The sequence below is a fragment of the Terrapene carolina genome, unplaced genomic scaffold, assembly GCF_002925995.2.
Source record: "Terrapene carolina triunguis isolate 2854851 unplaced genomic scaffold, T_m_triunguis-2.0 Scaffold42, whole genome shotgun sequence".
NCBI classification, from domain to species: domain Eukaryota; kingdom Metazoa; phylum Chordata; order Testudines; family Emydidae; genus Terrapene; species Terrapene triunguis.
Genome location: NW_020664393.1, coordinates 31,873,949 through 31,893,489, shown reverse-complemented (window position 1 = coordinate 31,893,489; position 19,541 = coordinate 31,873,949). Strand labels below are relative to the sequence as shown.

At 43.6% G+C, this 19,541-nt stretch overlaps 1 protein-coding gene across 1 annotated transcript in view; it reads right to left on the bottom strand.

The window, feature by feature from the left end:
• The window catches only part of B3GAT2 (beta-1,3-glucuronyltransferase 2), a 47,103-nt gene extending 35,278 nt beyond the window's left edge, over positions 1–11,825 (bottom strand). Inside the window, exon 1 of the mRNA XM_024193787.2 lies at positions 11,322–11,825. Coding sequence (XP_024049555.1) covers positions 11,322–11,825 — 504 coding nt within the window. The remainder of the gene's footprint in view (positions 1–11,321) is intronic.
• Between the last annotated feature and the right edge of the window lie 7,716 nt (positions 11,826–19,541).

Below are 19,541 nucleotides of genomic sequence, written 5' to 3'. Positions count from 1 at the left end.
TCTAGTCCTGCACTCATGGCAGGACTAAGTATTATCTAGATCAGGGATCGGCAACCTTTGGCCCGCGGCCCAGCAGGGTAAGCCCCATGCGGGCTGGGCCGGTTTGTTTACTTGCCGCATCTGCAGGTTCGGCCGATCGCGGCTCCCACTGGCCGCAGCTCGCCGCTCCAGGCCAATGGGGGCTGCGGGAAGCAGGGGCCAGCACATCCCTCGGCCCGCACCGCTTCCCGCAGCCCCCATTGGCCTGGAGCGGTCAACCGCGGCCAGTGGGAGCCGCAATCAGCCGAACCTGCGGACATGGCAGGTAAACAAACCGGCCCGACCTACCATGGGGCTTACCTTGGCAGGCCGTATGCCAAAGGTTGCCGATCCCTGATCTAGATCAGTCCTGACAGGTGTTTGTCTAACCTGCTCTTAAAAATCTCCAATGATGGAGATTTCACAACCTCTCTAGGCAATTTATTCCAGTGCTTAACCACCCTGACAGTTAGGAAGTTTTTCCTAATGTCCAACCTAAACCTTCCTTGCTGCAAATTAAGCCCATTGCTTCTTGTCCTATCCTGAGAGGTTAAGAAGAACAATTTTTCTCCCTCCTCCTTGTAACAACCTTTTACGTACTTGAAAACTGTTATGAGAACTCAGTCTTCTCGTTTCCAGACTAAACAAACCCATTTTTTTTCAATCTTCCCTCATAGGTCATGTTTTCTAGACCTTTAATCATTTTTATTGCTCTTCTCTGGACTTGCTCCATTTGTGCACATCTTTCCTGAAATGTGGTGCCCAGACTGGACATAATACTCCGGTTGAGGCCTAATCAGTGTGGAGTAGAGCAGAAGAATTACTTCTCATGTCTTGCATACAACAGTCCTGCTAATACATCCCAGAATGATGTTCTTTTTTTGCAAGTGTTCATATTTAGCTTGTGGTCCACTATGACCCCCACATTCCTTCCACAGTACTCTTTCCTAGCCAGTCATCTCCCATTTTGTATGTGTGCAACTGATTGTTCCTTGCTAAGTGGAGTATTTTGCATTTGTCCTTATTGAATTTCATCTTATTTACTTCAGACCATTTCTCCAGTTTGTCCAGATCATTTTGAATTTTAATCATATCCTCCAAAGCACTTGCAGCCTGCCCCAGCTTGGTATTGTCCGCAAACTTTATAAGCATACTCTCTATGCCATTATCTAAATCACTGATGAAAATATTGAACAGAACCATATCCAGAACTGATCACTTGATATGCCCTTTCAGCTTGACTGTGAACCACTACTCTCTGGGAACCGTTTTCCAACCAGTTATGTACCCACCTTATCGTAGCTCCATCTAGGTTGTATTTCCCTAGTTTGTTTATTAGAAGGTCATGGGAGACAGTACCAGAAGATTTACTAAAGACAAAATATAGCATATCTACCACTCCTCACTGCCCCCCCATTCCCAGGGCTTGTTACCCTGTCAAAGAAAGCTATCAGATTGGCTTGACACAATTTGTTCTTGACAAATCCATGCTCTAAGTTTTAGAAACACTTTAAAAACTGATTTAGTTAAAGCAGAGCACAGCCCTCATGTGGACAGACTTATTTCAGTTTAAAAATGCATTATATTGATTTAGCCAAAGTCAAACCTTACTGACTCAAGCTAACACGATATAAGACACTCTTGAACCAAAAGGAGTAGCTGCATAATTTAACTTTAGATTCTAAACTGATGAACACATCAGTATCATTTTCTTGTGTAAACAAGGCCGTATATTAAGTGCATGGTATGATGATAACGTAATATATATAAGTATTATATTTGTAATTTGGAGTCTTGCTCTAAATTCACTAAGGCAGTCATGCACCAGAACTAGCTTTACAATTAGGACTAGAAACCTTCTGAAACAGCAGCTTATATTTTGATAATGAATATAGCAAAATGTGGAGGAAGGCCCTCAATCTTTGAATTTCATAGACTTTCTACCCCTGCAAATATCTACTATTGGAGTTTATTATCCCACTCTTACTTAATAGATCCTCTTTCTCTTTCCTCATTTTGTTGTTCTGGTAGGTCCTGATCCTGCTGGCCATCCTCAATTATTAGTAGTAGTAATGGTCTGGATTTCACTATAGACATGTAAGATGACAAGATTTGGTTCCAAAGAGCTGGAGCTGAGGATGCCCAGCATCTTGCGAGACAGGGTCCCTAATCCTTACATAACAGGGAAAAAAAAAAAAAAGATCTGGTACAAGTATCTAGTTTCTCTCCTTTTAAAGTTACTCCAGCTTTTTTTCTAGCAACTTATGTTTATTCTGAACTATTTAGAAAAGGCACCACTTGACTAACTCTAATATCAGTGTGCATTCATATACCCTCAAGTGTATCAAATTCATCTACACATTAGAAAAATATTTAATGCACTACTGGTTCATATTTAGCTTGTTTCTTAAAGTAAGTTTTTTTTAATATGAAGAAAAAAATCAATGACAGATGGCTAATATTTCATTCTGTCTAGGCTGCTGACAGGGCCGGCTCCAGGCACTAGCTTACCAAGCAGGTGCTTGGGGCGGCCACTTCGGAGAGGAGTGGCACGTCCAGCTGTTCGGCGGCAATTCGGCGGACGGTCCCTCACTCCCGCTCGGAGTGAAGGACCTCCCGCCGAACTGCCGCCGCAGATCGCGATCGTGGCTTGGGGGGGGGGGGGGGGGGGGGGGGGGGGGGGGGTTGGTTTTTTGTTTGTTTTTTTTGTTTGGCTGCTTGGGGTGGCCAAAACCCTGGAGCCGGCCCTGGCTGCTGAATACTGTTTCCCAAAACGAGGGAGCTGAGCAAAAATCTGCTTTTTCCAACCAGTTCTGTAGATTCAAAGATTTCATAATACCAGTCACATTTAAAAAATACTGATGGTTTACTAATGACTTTAAAAAAAAAAAAAACCATTTGGCTGTCATTTTATCCATACCCAATTACATAGGAATCCATTTTTCACCACTACTGAAGTCACTAACAACTGTCCTATGCTGGTTAATAACAGATTACATTAAACATATAGTGGAAGGCACACTAGTCCTTCCAGACTACAGTTGAACTAGCTTCCACTACACCAGACATAAAACCTGCCTAATCTGAAAATTCAGGGTAAAACTTTTTGGTAAACTGGGAGCAAATCATATAAGCAGTTTCAGAGATATGGAGGCTTGGAAATATACTCTTAATTCTCTTTCAGAAGATTTTCCTAACATTTTTTGACTAATCACATCTTCAAAACTTCAAGGTAACTGCCCAAATACGGCCTAAATCCAGCATCCATTTAAGTCAATGGAAAGGCTCCCACTGATTTCCATGGGCATTGGATCAGGGCCTTCGTCCCTAAAAAGCAGAGATGCAAGTAGTATGTTTGAGGCTGGTGATGCATGCATGAATTATGGATCAGTTTAAAGGTGTTATCACCCATATAGATACAAATAATGATAACCTACAGAAACATGGTTTAAATTAGCTATAGTTACCACTCAAGAAAGATCTTGGAGTCATTGTGGATAGTTCTTTGAAAACATACACTCAATGTGCAGCGGCAGTCAAAAAAGCAAACAGAATGTTGGGAATCATCAAGAAAGGGATAGATAATAAGACAGAAAATATCATATTGCCTCTATATAAATCCATTGTATGCCCACACCTTGAATATTGCATGTAGATGTGGTCGCCCCATTTAAAAAAAAGATATATTGTAATTGGAAAAGGTTCAGAAAAGGGCAACAAAAATGATTAGGGGTATAGAACGGCTTCCATATGAGGAGAGATTAATAAGACTGGGACTCTTCAGCTTGGAAAAGAGGCGACTAAGGAGGGATATGATAGAGGTCTATAAAATCATGAGTGGTGTAGAGAAAGTAAATAAGGAAGTGTTATTTACTCCTTCTTATAATACAAGAATAAGGGGCCACCAAATGAAATTAATAGGTAGCAGGTTTAAAACAAACACAAGGAAGTATTTTTTCATGCAACGCACTTTCAACCTCTGGAACTCCTTGCCAGAGGGTGTTGTGAAGGCCAATACTATAACGCGGTTCAAAGGGGAGCTAGATAGATTCATGGATGACAGGTCCATCAATGGCTATTAGGCAGGATGGGCAGGAATGGTGTCCCTAGCCTGTTTGCCAGAAGCTGGGATTGGGTGACAGGGCATGAATCACTTGATGATAACCTGTCTGTTCATTCCCTTTGGGGCACCTGCCATTGGCCATTATCAGAGGACAGGATACTGGTCTTGATGGACCTTTGGTCTGACCCAGTATGGCCGTTCTTATCCATTTAAAAATAACATGCACCATGTATATGACACAAGCATCTTTTTAGATACATGTACTGCATGTATGTATATATTCAGGTGCACTGAACACTTGTCTCTTTTTAAATGTACAAAATACATACATCAATTTGATAATACATCAATTTGATACATGCATTATTTTGACAGGCACTTGGTAAAGTATAGGTAACCAAGCAGGTTCTTTGCAAAATGTACATGGCATGACAGGGGCTTTGCAAAGCACACATGGTCCAGGCACAGATGCTCCTGATGGGACAAGGTTCTGCAAGGGAACCACTTGGTGCAGGTAAATCCTGCCCAGAAGAATAAAAGAGCAAAAGCTACATGGGACATAACAGGTCCTGGACCAGAAATAGGTAAGAGGAAGCCACATATTGGTGTAGAAGGCTTTCTGGAAAGGAATGAGATCATTTTGTACATGCCTTACAAAATTGATCAGATTTCCTGCATGGCTACCAAAGTGCCCACAGACAATGCAAGTCATAAAAGGAATCCTGTTATACTTTTAAAATCCAAGGAGGTTCCTAGGCAGCAAACTGCATTGATTGGAAATTCCAGATAAGATGCCAGTTTATACACACACACACACACACCCCTCCCCCACCTTTTTTGGTAAAATACAAAGCTTGGGTCAGGCAACCAACCTTAACTCTGCTTCATAGTGCCATCCTGAGGACTACCACAAACCCAGACATCAAACAGATCATTCCTATTAGCGACCATAAAATATTTAGTACCTTACTCTTATTCTTAATAAACCTCTGTGAAAGGATGGATCCAATGTCTGAGTCTGGCAGTTCTCAAGATGACCATCAGGGCAGTTCAGGTAACTAGCTAAGCAGTTGTTAACTGTCAAATGGTTGATGTGGTGTATTGCTTTGTAGTTTATAAACTAAAATGTTAACTTAGAACTTCCTAGAGAAAGCTTGAGAGTATTTTGAAAACACAACCAACTTAGCAGTTTTTGGATGAAGTGATACATTCTTTCATCTTTTATTGCAAATTAATAAAGTTGTTTAGTCTGGGAACAAATGAATGGTTAGAATAACCACAAAAGACAAATAAAGGTGGAAGACATATCCCAGTATGGAGAAAGGCAGTTATTAAAATCAGTTATTTCACAATATCTTGAGTTGACAAGGTGGGTGAGCTAAGTTCCCTGTAAGCTGCACGGCCATGCAGCTGCCTATTTAGCACTGCGCAGGCGTTCAGGGAACCTGCCCAGCCGGGACCTGTTGCAGCCAGGGGAGGAGTGCCCATAGGCGCTGACTTCCCCTCTAGCCAGGGGTGCTCCACCCATCCCTCCACCCAAGTCCCCGCCCTGCCTTTACTGCCCCCGCTCCACCCCTCCCCCTCCCTCCTGGAGCTTCCTACATGCAGCAAAACAGCTGTTCGCAGGAGGGAGGAGGAGTTGGTCAGCGGGGCTGCTGGCAGGAGAGAGGCACTGGGGGGTGGGGGAAGCTTGGCTGCCGGTGGGTGCTGCTGAGCAGCACTCACTAATTTTTCTCTGTGGGTGCTTCAGTCCTGGAGCATCTATGAAGTAGGCACCCCTCTCCCAGCCTCAACTCAGCCCCAGACCTGCCGCAGCCGGTGAAGGGGTGGCCCAAACCCAGCCCTGGCCAGGACCTCCCCCGGCCCCAACTTAGCCCCGGACCTGCTGCGGCCGGGGGAGGGGCACCCATCCTGCAGCCCCAAAGCTGCTGCAGTGGGGAGAGGCACCTCTGCCCCCCAACCCAAGCGCTGCTACGGGGAGAAAGAGCTGGGGGGAGTGCTCTCTCCCAGCCCTAGTCCCAGAGCACCCTCCTACATCCCAAACCCCTCATCTCTGGCCCCACCCCAGAGCCCATGCTCACAGCCGGAGCCCTCCTTCCCCCACACATCCCAACCCTCTGCCCCAGCCCTGAGCCCACTCCCACACTCCGAACTCCTCAGCCCCACCCTCCACATTAATTTTGTTATGTGCACCAATATGAAGGTGATGTGTCACACATCACCTCCATATTGGTGCACATAACAAAATTAATTCCGCAAATGGATGGGAAAAATTAGAGGGAACACTGTGAGTGAGGTAATATCTTTTATTGTATGAACTTCTGTTGGTGAGAGAGACGGTCCAATAAAAAGTTATTACCTCGCCCATCCTTGTCTCTCTAATATCTTGGGACTGACATAGCTACAACTACACTGCATATCTTGAGTTGGCATATTTGAGTCTACCTACATCAAAACCTTTCTTGTATCCTTTCAGCGGGTCAACCTCCTATTGAAGTCTTCATTGACAGATATGTCTGTGTAAGAAGAAGGAGATTAGCTGAACTGATGGTGGACACACAATCTGCATGTGTAAATTTAACATACATAGGTTTTTAAAGTAATAGTATATAGCCCATTATTTAAAATACAGAAAGGGCAGAGTAAGTCAATCTCTGGTTTAGTGGTATATACAAGATAGGCAGGGAGGGATATGAAAAGTGAAGGTAGAGGTTGGAGTTGGAACCTCAAAACTGTTGTTTTTGATTTATTAATCTAACATTCTATGGAGGCAGAATTACAGGATCAGATAGTCTCAGTCTTAACTAAGATTTTTGTCTAGAAATCTAAAAGTGTACCACTGGAAATCAAAGTATTAGTCACTTTATTATAATTACTTGTATCCAGGCATCTTGTGAGCTAAATGCAACAGAAAGTGTAACTGCATCACTCAAAACAGCCTACAAGAAAAGAAAGAGAGAGAGGTCACACTGATTCATGTTGAAATCTCAATAAAATTCATGAAATAAATGTTAGTTGGGCTTTGGTCATTCCACTGGCTTTGCTATAAAAATTAATTTCTTGTTGGGTAACTTGCCTGATCAAATTCTTAAACACATTTCCAGAATTGGGAGGGGGGGAATTGTTTTTGATGGAGATGGATCTGTAGATGAGTGGTCCGCATCAATCAACTTCTAGGTCTCTAGGCTATGAAAATAAATAGATAAAATACTGACACAGCTGTCTGGACTAAAGAGAAAGTGTAGACCTAAATTTCTAGGTCACATCCTAAAGTGAAAAGAGTTGTGAGCAACTAAAGGCCGGACTTCCATTTATTCCAGAGAACAATTTCTCAGTTATTGCCATAATGTCACTTAGCACTCCAAACACCAGGCTAACTGCTCCTCTCACAGAAGCCTCTTCTAAGTTGTTAAAAATACTCATTCCTGACAAAGGATGCAGAGGAACCAATGGGGAACAAAGTTGAGCTGCAGGGGTAGCTAAGGACAAACCATCCTCAGCACCACTTCAGAAACTGTAGTTAAAACATACTTGGAGCAACCTCATTTAATTGAAATAGGAGAGCACATTTTTGGCTATTAACAAATTAAGCTCCACACCACCCAGGGGAGGCAGGCAAGTGTGTAGGCCACAATACAAAGAGCCCGGTGGGGTTCCAAGTTTACTACAGCCGGTCAATATTTGTTTCCAGATTTAATAATTAAAAAAAACCCTGCATTTTATTTTTAATTGTAAAGGAAAACCGTTGCTGTTTTCTGACTAACTCTAATATTTAACATCTCTCCGCATCAAATAAACCTGATGTGTTTCTAATATGGTGATCATGAGCACATTATAAAATACCATAAATGGAAACTAGATTTTTCAAACTGACACCTTGACAAAAACAACCTAGCATTTCACAAAGTGCATTCCTTCTGGCTTGTACACCTTCACTTGTAATAAAGTTGCTGCAGGGGGGTGCTTCATTAAAGAGGCTCACATTCTCTTTTAAGCATATTAGAGAAATTTGCAGCAATGGAGCTAAACCAATGCAAACCTTTACCAGTGTAAAGTGCACTGATGCAACACTCCTATGGGGTTTTGGAAGCCCTTAGGAGTTTGAACTTTCTGGTGCTAACAGGAATGAAAAATATTACCAAAACAGCCCTACTTTTGTCACTAAAATCAGCAGCTATGACTCAGAACAGACATGCAGATCTATTTAATAAGATAGCAATTTTACATAGTCACTTTCTGGATGTAATTGTGACTTGTTAAAAAAAAAAAATCACACAGACAGTCCGTGCGCAAGGCAGGATTAGAATACAGGAGTTTCTGGCTTCCAGTCCCATGTCTATACCAATCCCTTCCCCATCTACCATAGGGGTCTTAAATCAGGTTTCCTTTGGGATTAGGGATTCAGCAACCACCATTCAGAAGAATTGCAACTAGAAGGCTGGGAAACAGCATTAAGCATTAACAAATTCCCTCTCACATCTCATTAAGCCACTTTCATGAAGAGAATTACTACAGGATTTCTGCCACCTGTGATGCGTTCTGAGGCTGGCTTGGAAAGGAGGAGCACAATTTACTCTTAATCAATCAATTCCCAAAGGAGAGATAGAGATTTATTTTAAAATTGTCAAGTCAGAATCATGAAAATAGTGAAGGTTTTCCAATGAGAAATAGAAATCTGACCAATGCCCTGATTGAAAACAAGGCTATGCGGTCTACCTTCTCACCAGAAAGGCACACGCTGCTTGTGGCATTTGCAAAAGCTCATTTGCAAAGGATTTTAGTTGTTTGAACAGAGCATCAGATCAATATGCTGGGGGGGGGGGATTATCTGTGTTCCAGTAGCACCTCGCCCCCCACCCCCAGCCCATCTGTGCTGCAGGGAAAACAGAAATGGGGTTGTTCGGTAGATATTTGAAGACTGAAATCTCTCCCTCTCCCTGAAGTAGATCTGTTTTGTTTGTTTCTGCTACTGCATCTCACAGCAAGAGCTTCACTCACAAATGTGTTTCCCTGTGAACATGGGACTGTTCAAAGCAAACATTTCTTTCTTAGCACTGAACCGTGTTGAAAGGAGGCTTAGAATTGCTTAGCTGCATGTGTGAAGAGGCTGGCATTCCTGTTAGCAAAGAGAAATAATTGAACATGGATTGCCTGTTGTGCCTGTAATCTTCAAGGTTAACCCTACGGATTCATTCATCCTTTGCATTCCTGCATTCACAGCCAGCACTTTGGGGAGCTAATTTGTACCTTTTTAATTTCATCATCCTCGGAAATTAGAAACAAAGGACTAGGAAATAAAAAAAGATTCAAGCTGACTCAGGACCATCTCCTCTTAACAGTTACTTAACTGGTGTGCCCTGTCACTTCTTCATTTAGTGTTTCCTCTTTCCTGTGTACTTTATAGAAAGGATTTGTGTCCAGACAACATTTGCCCCTGTGCTACTGCTGGGAGAGGGGCATATTTTCTGGACTGGGTTGTAGCCTGCAGTGGAATGAACCACACTGGCAATGAATTCCAAGAGAACCCAGGTGACAGCATTAAAACAAGATGAAGGCATAGAATTCCTTTGCATTGATGAGCTAAGTACAGCCATGGGGGTCTAGTGAGGTTTAGGAAAATAACCCAGAAAAACAGAATATGACATTTCCAGTGTAAGGTCCTCAAATTAGGAGCTTCTGTGCTGCACTTCATGCTGGAACAGGAACTAGAGTAGCTCTGCTAAATGAGGAACTTGCACCTGTCAACATATTGAAGAGGGAAGCAAATATATTTTAAATCTAAACACTAGTCAATTGTGTTGATCAACATTTCTAAAACAACTCCCTCTACGCACTTTATCTGCTGGGCATCTTTGTATATTGTGTGTTTCCATCTACTGATTGTAAATCACCCATGGATGTGAGCTACTAGCTAAATACAGGATACTATCATACATTGATAGGTTCATACCTTTAAGCACTGAAGTATGCTGATTTCAATCTCTTTAAAACTCCTGCACATTGCCTGCCAATCTACTTTTTCTCTTTCTCTCCCCCATTTTTCTGCCAAGGTTATTCTTTTATCTGTCAAAGATACATGATCTTTCTTCTGTTGTTTTATATCCACTTATTAAACATCCTCCTTCCTGCCAGTGGGAAATCAGAAAGCTGGATAACCTCATCCCTGTGCACTTGCCAACTCCTACTGAAAGGGAGCAAGCACTTCACGGAGTGGCTGGAATAAAGACAAAACACATCCCCTTACAAATGAGGCTCCTGAAAAGATGTTTAGCCATTATGTAAAAGATTTTCTGCTTTTAACAATGACAGGCTTGAAAAAAGAGTGGGCAACTCCAAGCAAAGTAATTCATGGGCAAGTTAAATTATAAAGGACCATGATTCATGATGTGAGTTTGCCCTCCAGGGCAAAAGAAAGAGACACAACCAGAACTGAAGAAATCAAAGACAGTGGTGTCTCTTTTATCCCAGTTTTAACAGAGCCATAGTGAAGACATTATATAATCCCCAACTCTGCATATCTCAGCAAGAAAAAGAAAATAGCAAGTGACTGCTTCTGGATGTGGGAAGGAAAAAGAAGGTAACTGTTGCTGAAAGGCAGAATTAAGATTAAGGTAATGGTACTCTGAATGCTTGCGGAGTGCATGAATTTGGGAGAAGGGAATATGTCATGTGTTGGGTCTGGGGGAAGATGTGTGCAGAATACTGGAGTATTGATTTTGGAAAGGTCTATGCATGAGTTTGGGGTGAGGGGCCATGCACTGTGCCTAAAACTGGGTAGACTGTATGAGTCTGGATGTATTGAAAGTCTCGATCTGGTGAAAGTGCATGCACTGTGTCTGTGTGCAGGTGGGGGGGGGAGTGCATGCAGGGTCAGGGTGTTAATTGGCTGTTAGAAGAATATGCAAGGTCTGTGGTGCTGCGGAGTCTCTGGGCCTAGCTGTCACCTGGAGGAGGTGCAGGCAGGATGCAGGGCTCTGGATTGGCTAGAGATGCATGGGGGGGGGGGGGGAAGGCTGACTATGGATTAGGTGGAGGTGCATGCAAGGGGCCGGTGATGCACAACTCTGGACTGGATGGAGGTCCATGGTGGGGTCGGAGTACCACAGCTTGGCTCTGGACTGGGTGCAGGTGGGCAGAGTGTGCCAGGCTCTGGAGTGCGTGGAGGTGCACGCAGGGTACGTGGCTATGGCAGGTCAGTGGGTTCCCTGACCCGACACCCGCCCCCCTTCCCCAGCGCTACCTCCTCGAAGAGCTCCAGGCTGTAGGTGTTGTCGTCGTCGGCGAAGAAGAGCACCCCGGGCTGCGGCGGCGGCAGGTGCTGGTGTCGCTGCCGGAGCCAGGCCAGGCCGGCGTTGCGCTGCTCGGTGGCGCGGGGCAGGCCGGGCCGCTTGTACCTGCGCGGGGTGGGGACGTGCAGGTGGGTGCAGGGCAGGCCGGCCCGCGCCACGAAGCGGCTCACCAGCTCGCTGCGCCGGGCCGCGTCCTCCACCAGGACCCAGTGCAGCCGCGCCACCTGGCGGAAGGTGTTGGCCAGGCGGGTGAGCTCGGCTTTCTGCACCGGGCGGCTGTAGGTGGGGGTGATGGCATAGATGGGGGGCAGCGCCGGCCGCCTGGGAGCCGCCTGCTGCGGGGGCCGGGCGGGGGGCGCGAGCGGCGCCCGGCTGCTGTCCGTCTCCAGCAGGAGGATGACGATGAGCCCCCAGGGCAGCAGCAGCAGGAAGCGGCTGAAGAGCAGGGACTTCATGGTGCCCCCACCAAGCAGGGCGCCGCCCTCACAGCACCAGCGGCCGCCGCCTGTGCTCCCCTCCCCATGGAAGCAGGGCTGCGGGCGGGCGGCTCTCAGCGCATCGGAGCCGGGCGGAAGGGGGCAGCCCCAGCGATCACAGGGGGGCCGGTCACCCCCTGCCTGGCCACGGGGGCTGGTCAGCCCGGGCGGGCGGGTCAATGCCCTGGGGACCGAGTCCGACGTTCTGCCCTGGGCAGCACGGAGAGGGTCAGTCACATGGCGCAGGGGCAGGCGCAGAGCCGGGGCAGGGGGGAGCCCAACCGGTCCCCAGGGCGTCTGTGGTTCCCCTCTTCGCCCGGCTCTTCTCGCCGCTCTACGCCGGCGGCTGCCGCCCTTCCACCGCCTCTTGCCCTCACTACATCCCTCCTCGGGCCAGCGCCGCGGCGGGGCTGCTGGACCGTCCTGTGCGAGGCGCTGGTGGTGGCTGCGAGGCGCGGGGCTCCCCCGCTGGGAGGTGGCGCGGGGAGGGAGGCTCCTCGCCGGGTGCGCGGGAGGAAAGGGGGGGCTCTCCGGGCTGGCAGGGGAGCTGGCTGGAGATGTTGGCGCGCTGGCTCCCTCCTGAAAGGCTGCGGGGTCTTTGGAGAACAGGCAGCGTCTGCTCACGTGCTTAAAACTCCAGGGAGCGGAGCATGGGGGAGGGGGGGGGGGGTCGGGTCACACCACTAACGAGCCAATGCTGTGAGTTTTAATCACCCTGGCCGCCCAGTCGCGTAAGCCAGCCGCGCGGGTTTCTGTGTTGCGGGACTGCCTGGGGCAAAGGAAACCCCCGAAGGGCCAGCGTTCCCCAGGGTAGCTTCTGGACTCTGCGTGCAGCAGGAGCTAACGCCTGGCCGGGCGGCTACATGGGAGACAGCTGTTGTTCCGCCTCGCCCGCTCAAAAGAGTAGCCCTTAAACTTCTTTTGTCTAGCAAATGTGGCAGCTCTAACACGCCCTGAAGCTCGTGGCTAGCGTGGCTGCAGCGAGACAGTGCCTGTGCCCCGGGAGACGATAACAAACGCATGGACATCCATCACCGGCCGAATCCGGCTCGTGCAGTTGACTCGTCTTCTGAAACATCCCATTCCCTGTGCAGCCGTGGTTGGGCCATAGAAAACAAAATGCCAAGCGCTCCAACGCGGGATGTTGGAGCAGGCAGTTCTCGCGGCTGAAGGCAAGGGAATGTTCGGCTTTGCAGGGCTATGTGTGAGACTGCACCACTGTATCTATTGCTGGGAAACGTGTGCCGAAGGTTAGCTGCGTGGAGGTCTTTACTGCTCACCTCCGAGTTGCCTAGACAAATTAAGTATCTACAACGCAATTGTTTTTTCAATAAAATTAATTTTTCTGACATGAGGAAAAGTTGAATAGTAGAGTGTATGTATAGTGTATGCTGCTGCCCACTTTTCTGCCATTTTTAACTGGAAGAATAATGTTCTGAGATAAGCAAAAATTAATATTTGTAAATTACTTGAAAACATTTCATACACTTACATTTCTTTTTGTTGACTTAGTTTTGTCAGCTTCTTTGTGTTTTTGTATTTTCAGCAGGACTTTACATGCTTATTTTAATCTCTGAATAACCCATACTCTCTGCTGCATAACAAAGCATTTTAAGAACAGTAGTAAAAGGCATTCTAATTCTAACCCCCTATGACTGCCCATTTTTGTACATGAATTTCATTTTCTTGCTTTTTCACCATATCTCTAAATTTGCTTCAACTTTGTAACAAACCAACCCCAGGAACTGTTTTTTCAAATCAAATATGCATGGGTATTTTATCTTGTAATCAATCATATAGCAATATTTATTTCATCTGAATATGATACAATAATCTAGTGCTACCACAAACTTCATTCCCTCATACCAAAATGAAATACATGTTCTAAACGCTACTCCTTCCTCTCCTAGGAGTGCCCAAGAAGTTTCTGTTGCATTGTTCAGCATTTCTCATTGTCATTACTAAACATTAGTTTAAAAGTTTACTTGTTCCTTTACACTTCATGTGATGCAAAATAGATAGAAAGATACACTGTTATTCATTATAATGAGAATTATACTATTTAATACATATACTGTATTACATTTATAGGCCAAATTATGGCCTCACCAGTTTAAATCTGGAATAATTGTATCTGACATCAGAATTTTGCCCATTTAGCAGAATTTAGTGGGATGATTCTGCTGTTAAAAAAAACATTCCTTATATTTTCAGACAAGCCCATTAGATGAAAGTACACATTTCTAATCTATTTTTATATATATTCTTGTTATTCAAATGGACATATTAACCCAAAGGGCTCACAAACAGAAAGGACATTAGAGTGATGTAATATAAATTGAAATCTGTGTGACAATGAGAGTAACAAATGACTATGAACTGAGCATCTAAATGAGGAAACATCTGTGCAGTCTAGTAATAATTAGAGTTAGCGTGTTTAGTGGAGAAATGGAAAGCTTGTTATGTGATTAATGAAATAATATGGAGGAATGCAGCAAGTCTAAGTAGTTCAATATATCCAGATCAAAAGCATCTCATACCTGAAATTACAGTTGCCCGTTTTGTGCTGATGCAGCTTATCTAAAGGACAATAATCTAAATAACACCTCTGTCAAATGGCTAAATATGCCATTGTTTCCCCATTTACTAAACAATGATATTTACAGATGGTGCTTACTCAGGTAATGTAACCTATGTATTAAAGCCACATCCCAATAAGATTTCTTTTTTAAAAGTTAATGGTCAATTCAGGGGAGTTCAAAGCTCATTATCTCCAAGATATTTGAGTATCAGAGCACCAAAAGCCCAGTGGGGCACAGACTAAAATTAAGGATTAGGAAGGAGTGTATTTTAATGGACATATTCTTTGTATAACAACTAGTCTTTTCTCAGGAAAAATTATCATCGTTAGTGGGAATTTTGTAGGAGTAATCAATACTGATATATAATACCTTAACAAAGGCAGCAATAGGAACAGCTGGTGTAATTGCAACAGTTTAGAAAGGAGCACAACCACTAACTCATCATCAAGGCGAGTTCTTGATGGAATATTTGATACTATTCCATCTCTGTAATTGACTATGTTCCTGGCATCTGGTAACTAAATTCAGTGCTTATGTACATCTATTCAATTTGTATTTACTGTTTCTAGCTATATACAACATATTGTAATATATTGATTGGTTTTATTGATGGGAAGTACCCAGCTGTCTGACAATGTGTGCTGATATAAATTTCTAGATAAATATATCCATACAGTGTGAACTGTATTTATATATTGTTTTGTAGGCAACACTCATTCGCCTGTTTTTACATCCGCTTTCTATGTAATTATTTTACTATGCCTATCGTTTTACCCTTAAACTGTTGCATGATGTATGTTATGACACAGCAACTGCATTTTGCCTCAGAGGTGGCTACATTTCAATGGTAGATTAAGTACACAATGTGTAATAGAAGATGCTAGTTAATGATGCAGAAGCATTTTCTTTTATATTTAAATATAGATTATTTTAGGCCAAGAGAAAAAGAGTGAGTTGTAAAGTGTTCGAAGAGTTTTGAAATTCCTCAGGTTGAAAGGCACTATATACAAATAAAATATTATTTATTAAAATTCTCTCAAATAAGCAAAGTAGAATGTTCTTGTTTTTGAAATTAGAGAGACCCACTCACATTATATAATGACTAAACATACTATTTTTGTGTGACAAGACTAGCTACAGATACATATTTTACTACAAAACACCTCAGCACTATTTATTACCAAAATTGTTACATTTGATTTTGGGCCTCAGGTGTAACTATAAAACAAAGGGCCAGACTCTAACCTGTGATGGATGGCACAAATCATTACGTGACTCAGATCATTCTTATAGTTGCACACAAAAGCAGAGTAGTGCATATTCAGAGTTGCATGATGGCGGGTGGGCATGCATTACTCTTTAGAATCCAGAATGGTTTATTTGCAGAAAGTTATTGTGCTGAAAATATAGTATGGTGTTGCTGATCAGTGCCTTCATTCCCCAATGCAGATTTTTGTCATGGATTTGTCAGGAGGTGGTGCCAACCTTTCCATCCTAGGTAGCTCTGCACAGGATTCAGCTGCCTTGAATAAGTTAAAGCATACTGCAGGCTGTTGCAACATGCACTGCCTGGAAACAAGGAGCCATAATGACAGCCAGAGATTACAGGCCTTCTTTCCACTGATCACAATCGCTCCAACATGTGTATGGATTGGGGGAAAGACATGGTATAGGAACTGTTAGAGCTGGACCATCTGAGAATCCTCCTACACTTCCTCTAATCCTGAGGCAGCTCAGTTCTCTTTGCTTTTCTTCCACTCGGTCCCTTGGGCCACCCTTCGCTCTCGCATCAGTGTTGCTACTTCTGATGTTACCCAGCCTATCTCCAGTCTCTCCTGTCATGCCTGTCTTATTGGCAGAAAGCCTGACACTTTTACTTGCCCAAATAGCACTTCTCCCTGTCCAGGGTTATAAGCAATATGGTTTCCCCAGGCTGATAGTATATCTATCTGAAGTTATAGTTGGAGATAGGAGCATTTGAAAGAAGCAATTAAAATGGATTTTTCTGTGTGCTCTGCAATGATGGGACTATTTCACTCCTGCAGGAAACAGGAGCAAAAGCAATTAGATAAACATAAAATGTAGAATTATGTTTAACTGGTGGATAAAATACTGCAGAGAGATTGTGTCTGTTTCACATGACTGGAATTGAATAAATTAAAGTAAAGGATGCTGGTTCATAACTTTTGAATTTGTGTGACTACTTGCTCTTATCAGAGGAGGTTGGTGATATCTGAAGATGGGTAGGCAAAATTGGCATGTAAAGGCGGGTTTATGGCCATTTTACAACAGAAGGTAAAGACCAGACTTCATCTGACACAAAACATGGTATTCAAAGACTATCTTGCCTCTAATAAGGAGCCCGCACCTGATATTTATAGAAGCAGCTTTTTTCCTAGTGTTGGGATTGCACAACTAATGTGATTTCATTTATTCAGTAGCAGTGGAGTGTGCGCAGTACCCTGTGGGTTTGGATCCATATTTTATAAATATAAAAGGCAACTAAACTACTAATAACACTGGTCTACAATTTTTGAGAAGAGGTCTGCTTCAGAGATAAAATGTGCTATTTATTATGTATTTTGATGTGCTGAATTCCAATATGACAATTAAAACAACTGATTGGCTACTGTTTCTAAGATATTTAAGTTTTTACATTTTATGTCTATGTATATTGTGTAGATAGTAGAGTTTTAATCATAAATTGTAAACCTAGGTCTTTTCATGTGTTTATGGTTGCTTTACATGATAATATTTCACCTGTCCTGTTTATGTAACACTTTAAAAATCAGCAAAAGGATTATATAAATAAAATTTATTATGAAACAAAAGGGAAAAAACTATTATGTACATAGTTTAGTCCTATTCAGTATCTACTCGGCGCTTCTTGGCTTGTCTCTTGTATTCATTAAATGGAGCATCTCTTGTCACTGTCCAGCAATAGTCTGCAAGCATTGATGGGCTCCATTTGCCCTGATAGCGTTTCTCCATTGTTGCAATGTCCTGGTGAAATCGCTCGCCGTGCTCGTCGCTCACTGCTCCGCAGTTCGGTGGAAAAAAATCTAGATGAGAGTGCAAAAAATGTATCTTTAGTGACATGTTGCAACCAAGGCTTTTGTATGCCTTGAGGAGGTTTTCCACCAACAACCTGTAGTTGTCTGCCTTGTTGTTTCCGAGAAAATTTATTGCCACTAACTGGAAGGCTTTCCATGCCGTCTTTTCCTTGCCATGCAGTGCATGGTCAAATGCATCATCTCGAAGAAGTTCACGAATCTGAGGACCAACAAAGACACCTTCCTTTATCTTAGCTTCACTTAACCTTGGAAATTTTCCACGGAGGTACTTGAAAGCTGCTTGTGTTTTGTCAATGGCCTTGACAAAGTTCTTCATCAGACCCAGCTTGATGTGTGAGGGTGGTAACAAAATCTTCCTTGATTCAACAAGTGGTGGATGCTGAACACTTTTCCTCCCAGGCTCCAATGACTGTCGGAGTGGCCAATCTTTCTTGATGTAGTGGGAATCTCTTGCACGACTATCCCATTCGCAGAGAAAACAGCAGTACTTTGTGTATCCAGTCTGCAGACCAAGCAAGAGAGCAACAACCTTCAATTCGCCACAAAGCTGCCACTGATGTTGGTCATAGTTTATGCACCTCAAAAGTTGTTTCATGTTATCATAGGTTTCCTTCATATGGACTGGAATTGATGGCAAAACATTGCCATTATGCAGTAAAACAGCTTTAAAACTCGTCTTCGATGAATCAATGAACAGTCTCCACTCATCTGGATCGTGAACGATGTTGAGGGCTGCCATCACACCATCGATGTTGTTGCAGGCTACAAGATCACCTTCCATGAAGAAGAATGGGACAAGATCCTTTTAACGGTCACGGAACATGGAAACCCTAACATCGCCTGCCAGGAGATTCCACTGCTGTAGTCTGGAGCCCAACAGCTCTGCCTTACTCTTGGGTACTTCCAAATCCCTGACAAGGTCATTCAGTTCACCTTGTGTTATGAGGTGTGGTTCAGAGGAGGAGGATGGGAGAAAATGTGGGTCCTGTGACATTGATGGTTCAGGACCAGAAGTTTCATCCTCTTCCTCTTCCTCGTCTGACTCAAGTGAGAATGATTCTGGTGCATCAGGAACCGGCAGTCCTTCTCTGTGGGGTACTGGGCGTATAGCTGATGGAATGTTTGGATAATGTACAGTCCACTTTTTCTTCTTTGACACACCTTTCCCAACTGGAGGCACCATGCAGAAGTAACAATTGCTGGTATGATCTGTTGGCTCTCTCCAAATCATTGGCACTGCAAAAGGCATAGATTTCCTTTTCCTGATCAACCACTGGCGAAGATTTGTTGCACAAGTGTTGCAGCATATGTGTGGGGCCCACCTCTTGTCCTGATCTCCAATTTTGCAGCCAAAATAAAGATGATAGGCTTTCTTAACCATAGTGGTTATACTGCGCTTTTGTGATGCAAAAGTCACTTCACCACAAACATAGCAGAAGTTATCTGCACTGTTCACACAAGTACAAGGCATCTCTGCTCACTTTGGCTAAACAGAAATGTGTCCCTTTGCAAAATCAAACACTGACAAATAAGAGAGCACGACACTGTATGATTTCTAGAACTGATATAGGGCAATTTGTTCAGCAGAGTGATGTAAGCTTCGTTATGATTGCATCATCCATGACTTCTAGGAATAACATGATGCAATTCATATCACGTATGATGCAATACCAGCTTCAGATTGCATCATTCATTGTTTTGCCTAAAAAGCAAGTACTGTCCAAACCCAGTCATAGATTTATGTATAGATCCAGTCAAAGATGTATTTTAGTCATTTCTGGTTTAAATTGAGATCCCTTCCCTTTATAACTCACTTATCCTCCGCCATTCCCAAGTCAAGGGTCGTATATACTGACCTATTAGCATATCTTGAAAACTAGAGCCAATCAACAATTTTAAGTATCATTTTCGTTCTCAGTGACCCAGAATTAGTAAAGTTTGACTACATTTATTTCAGAAGCATTTTGGTTGTAGAGCAGTGTAATTTGTCTTAGGTTGAAGTACTAATATAAATCTAATACCTAACCCTACAAAAACGA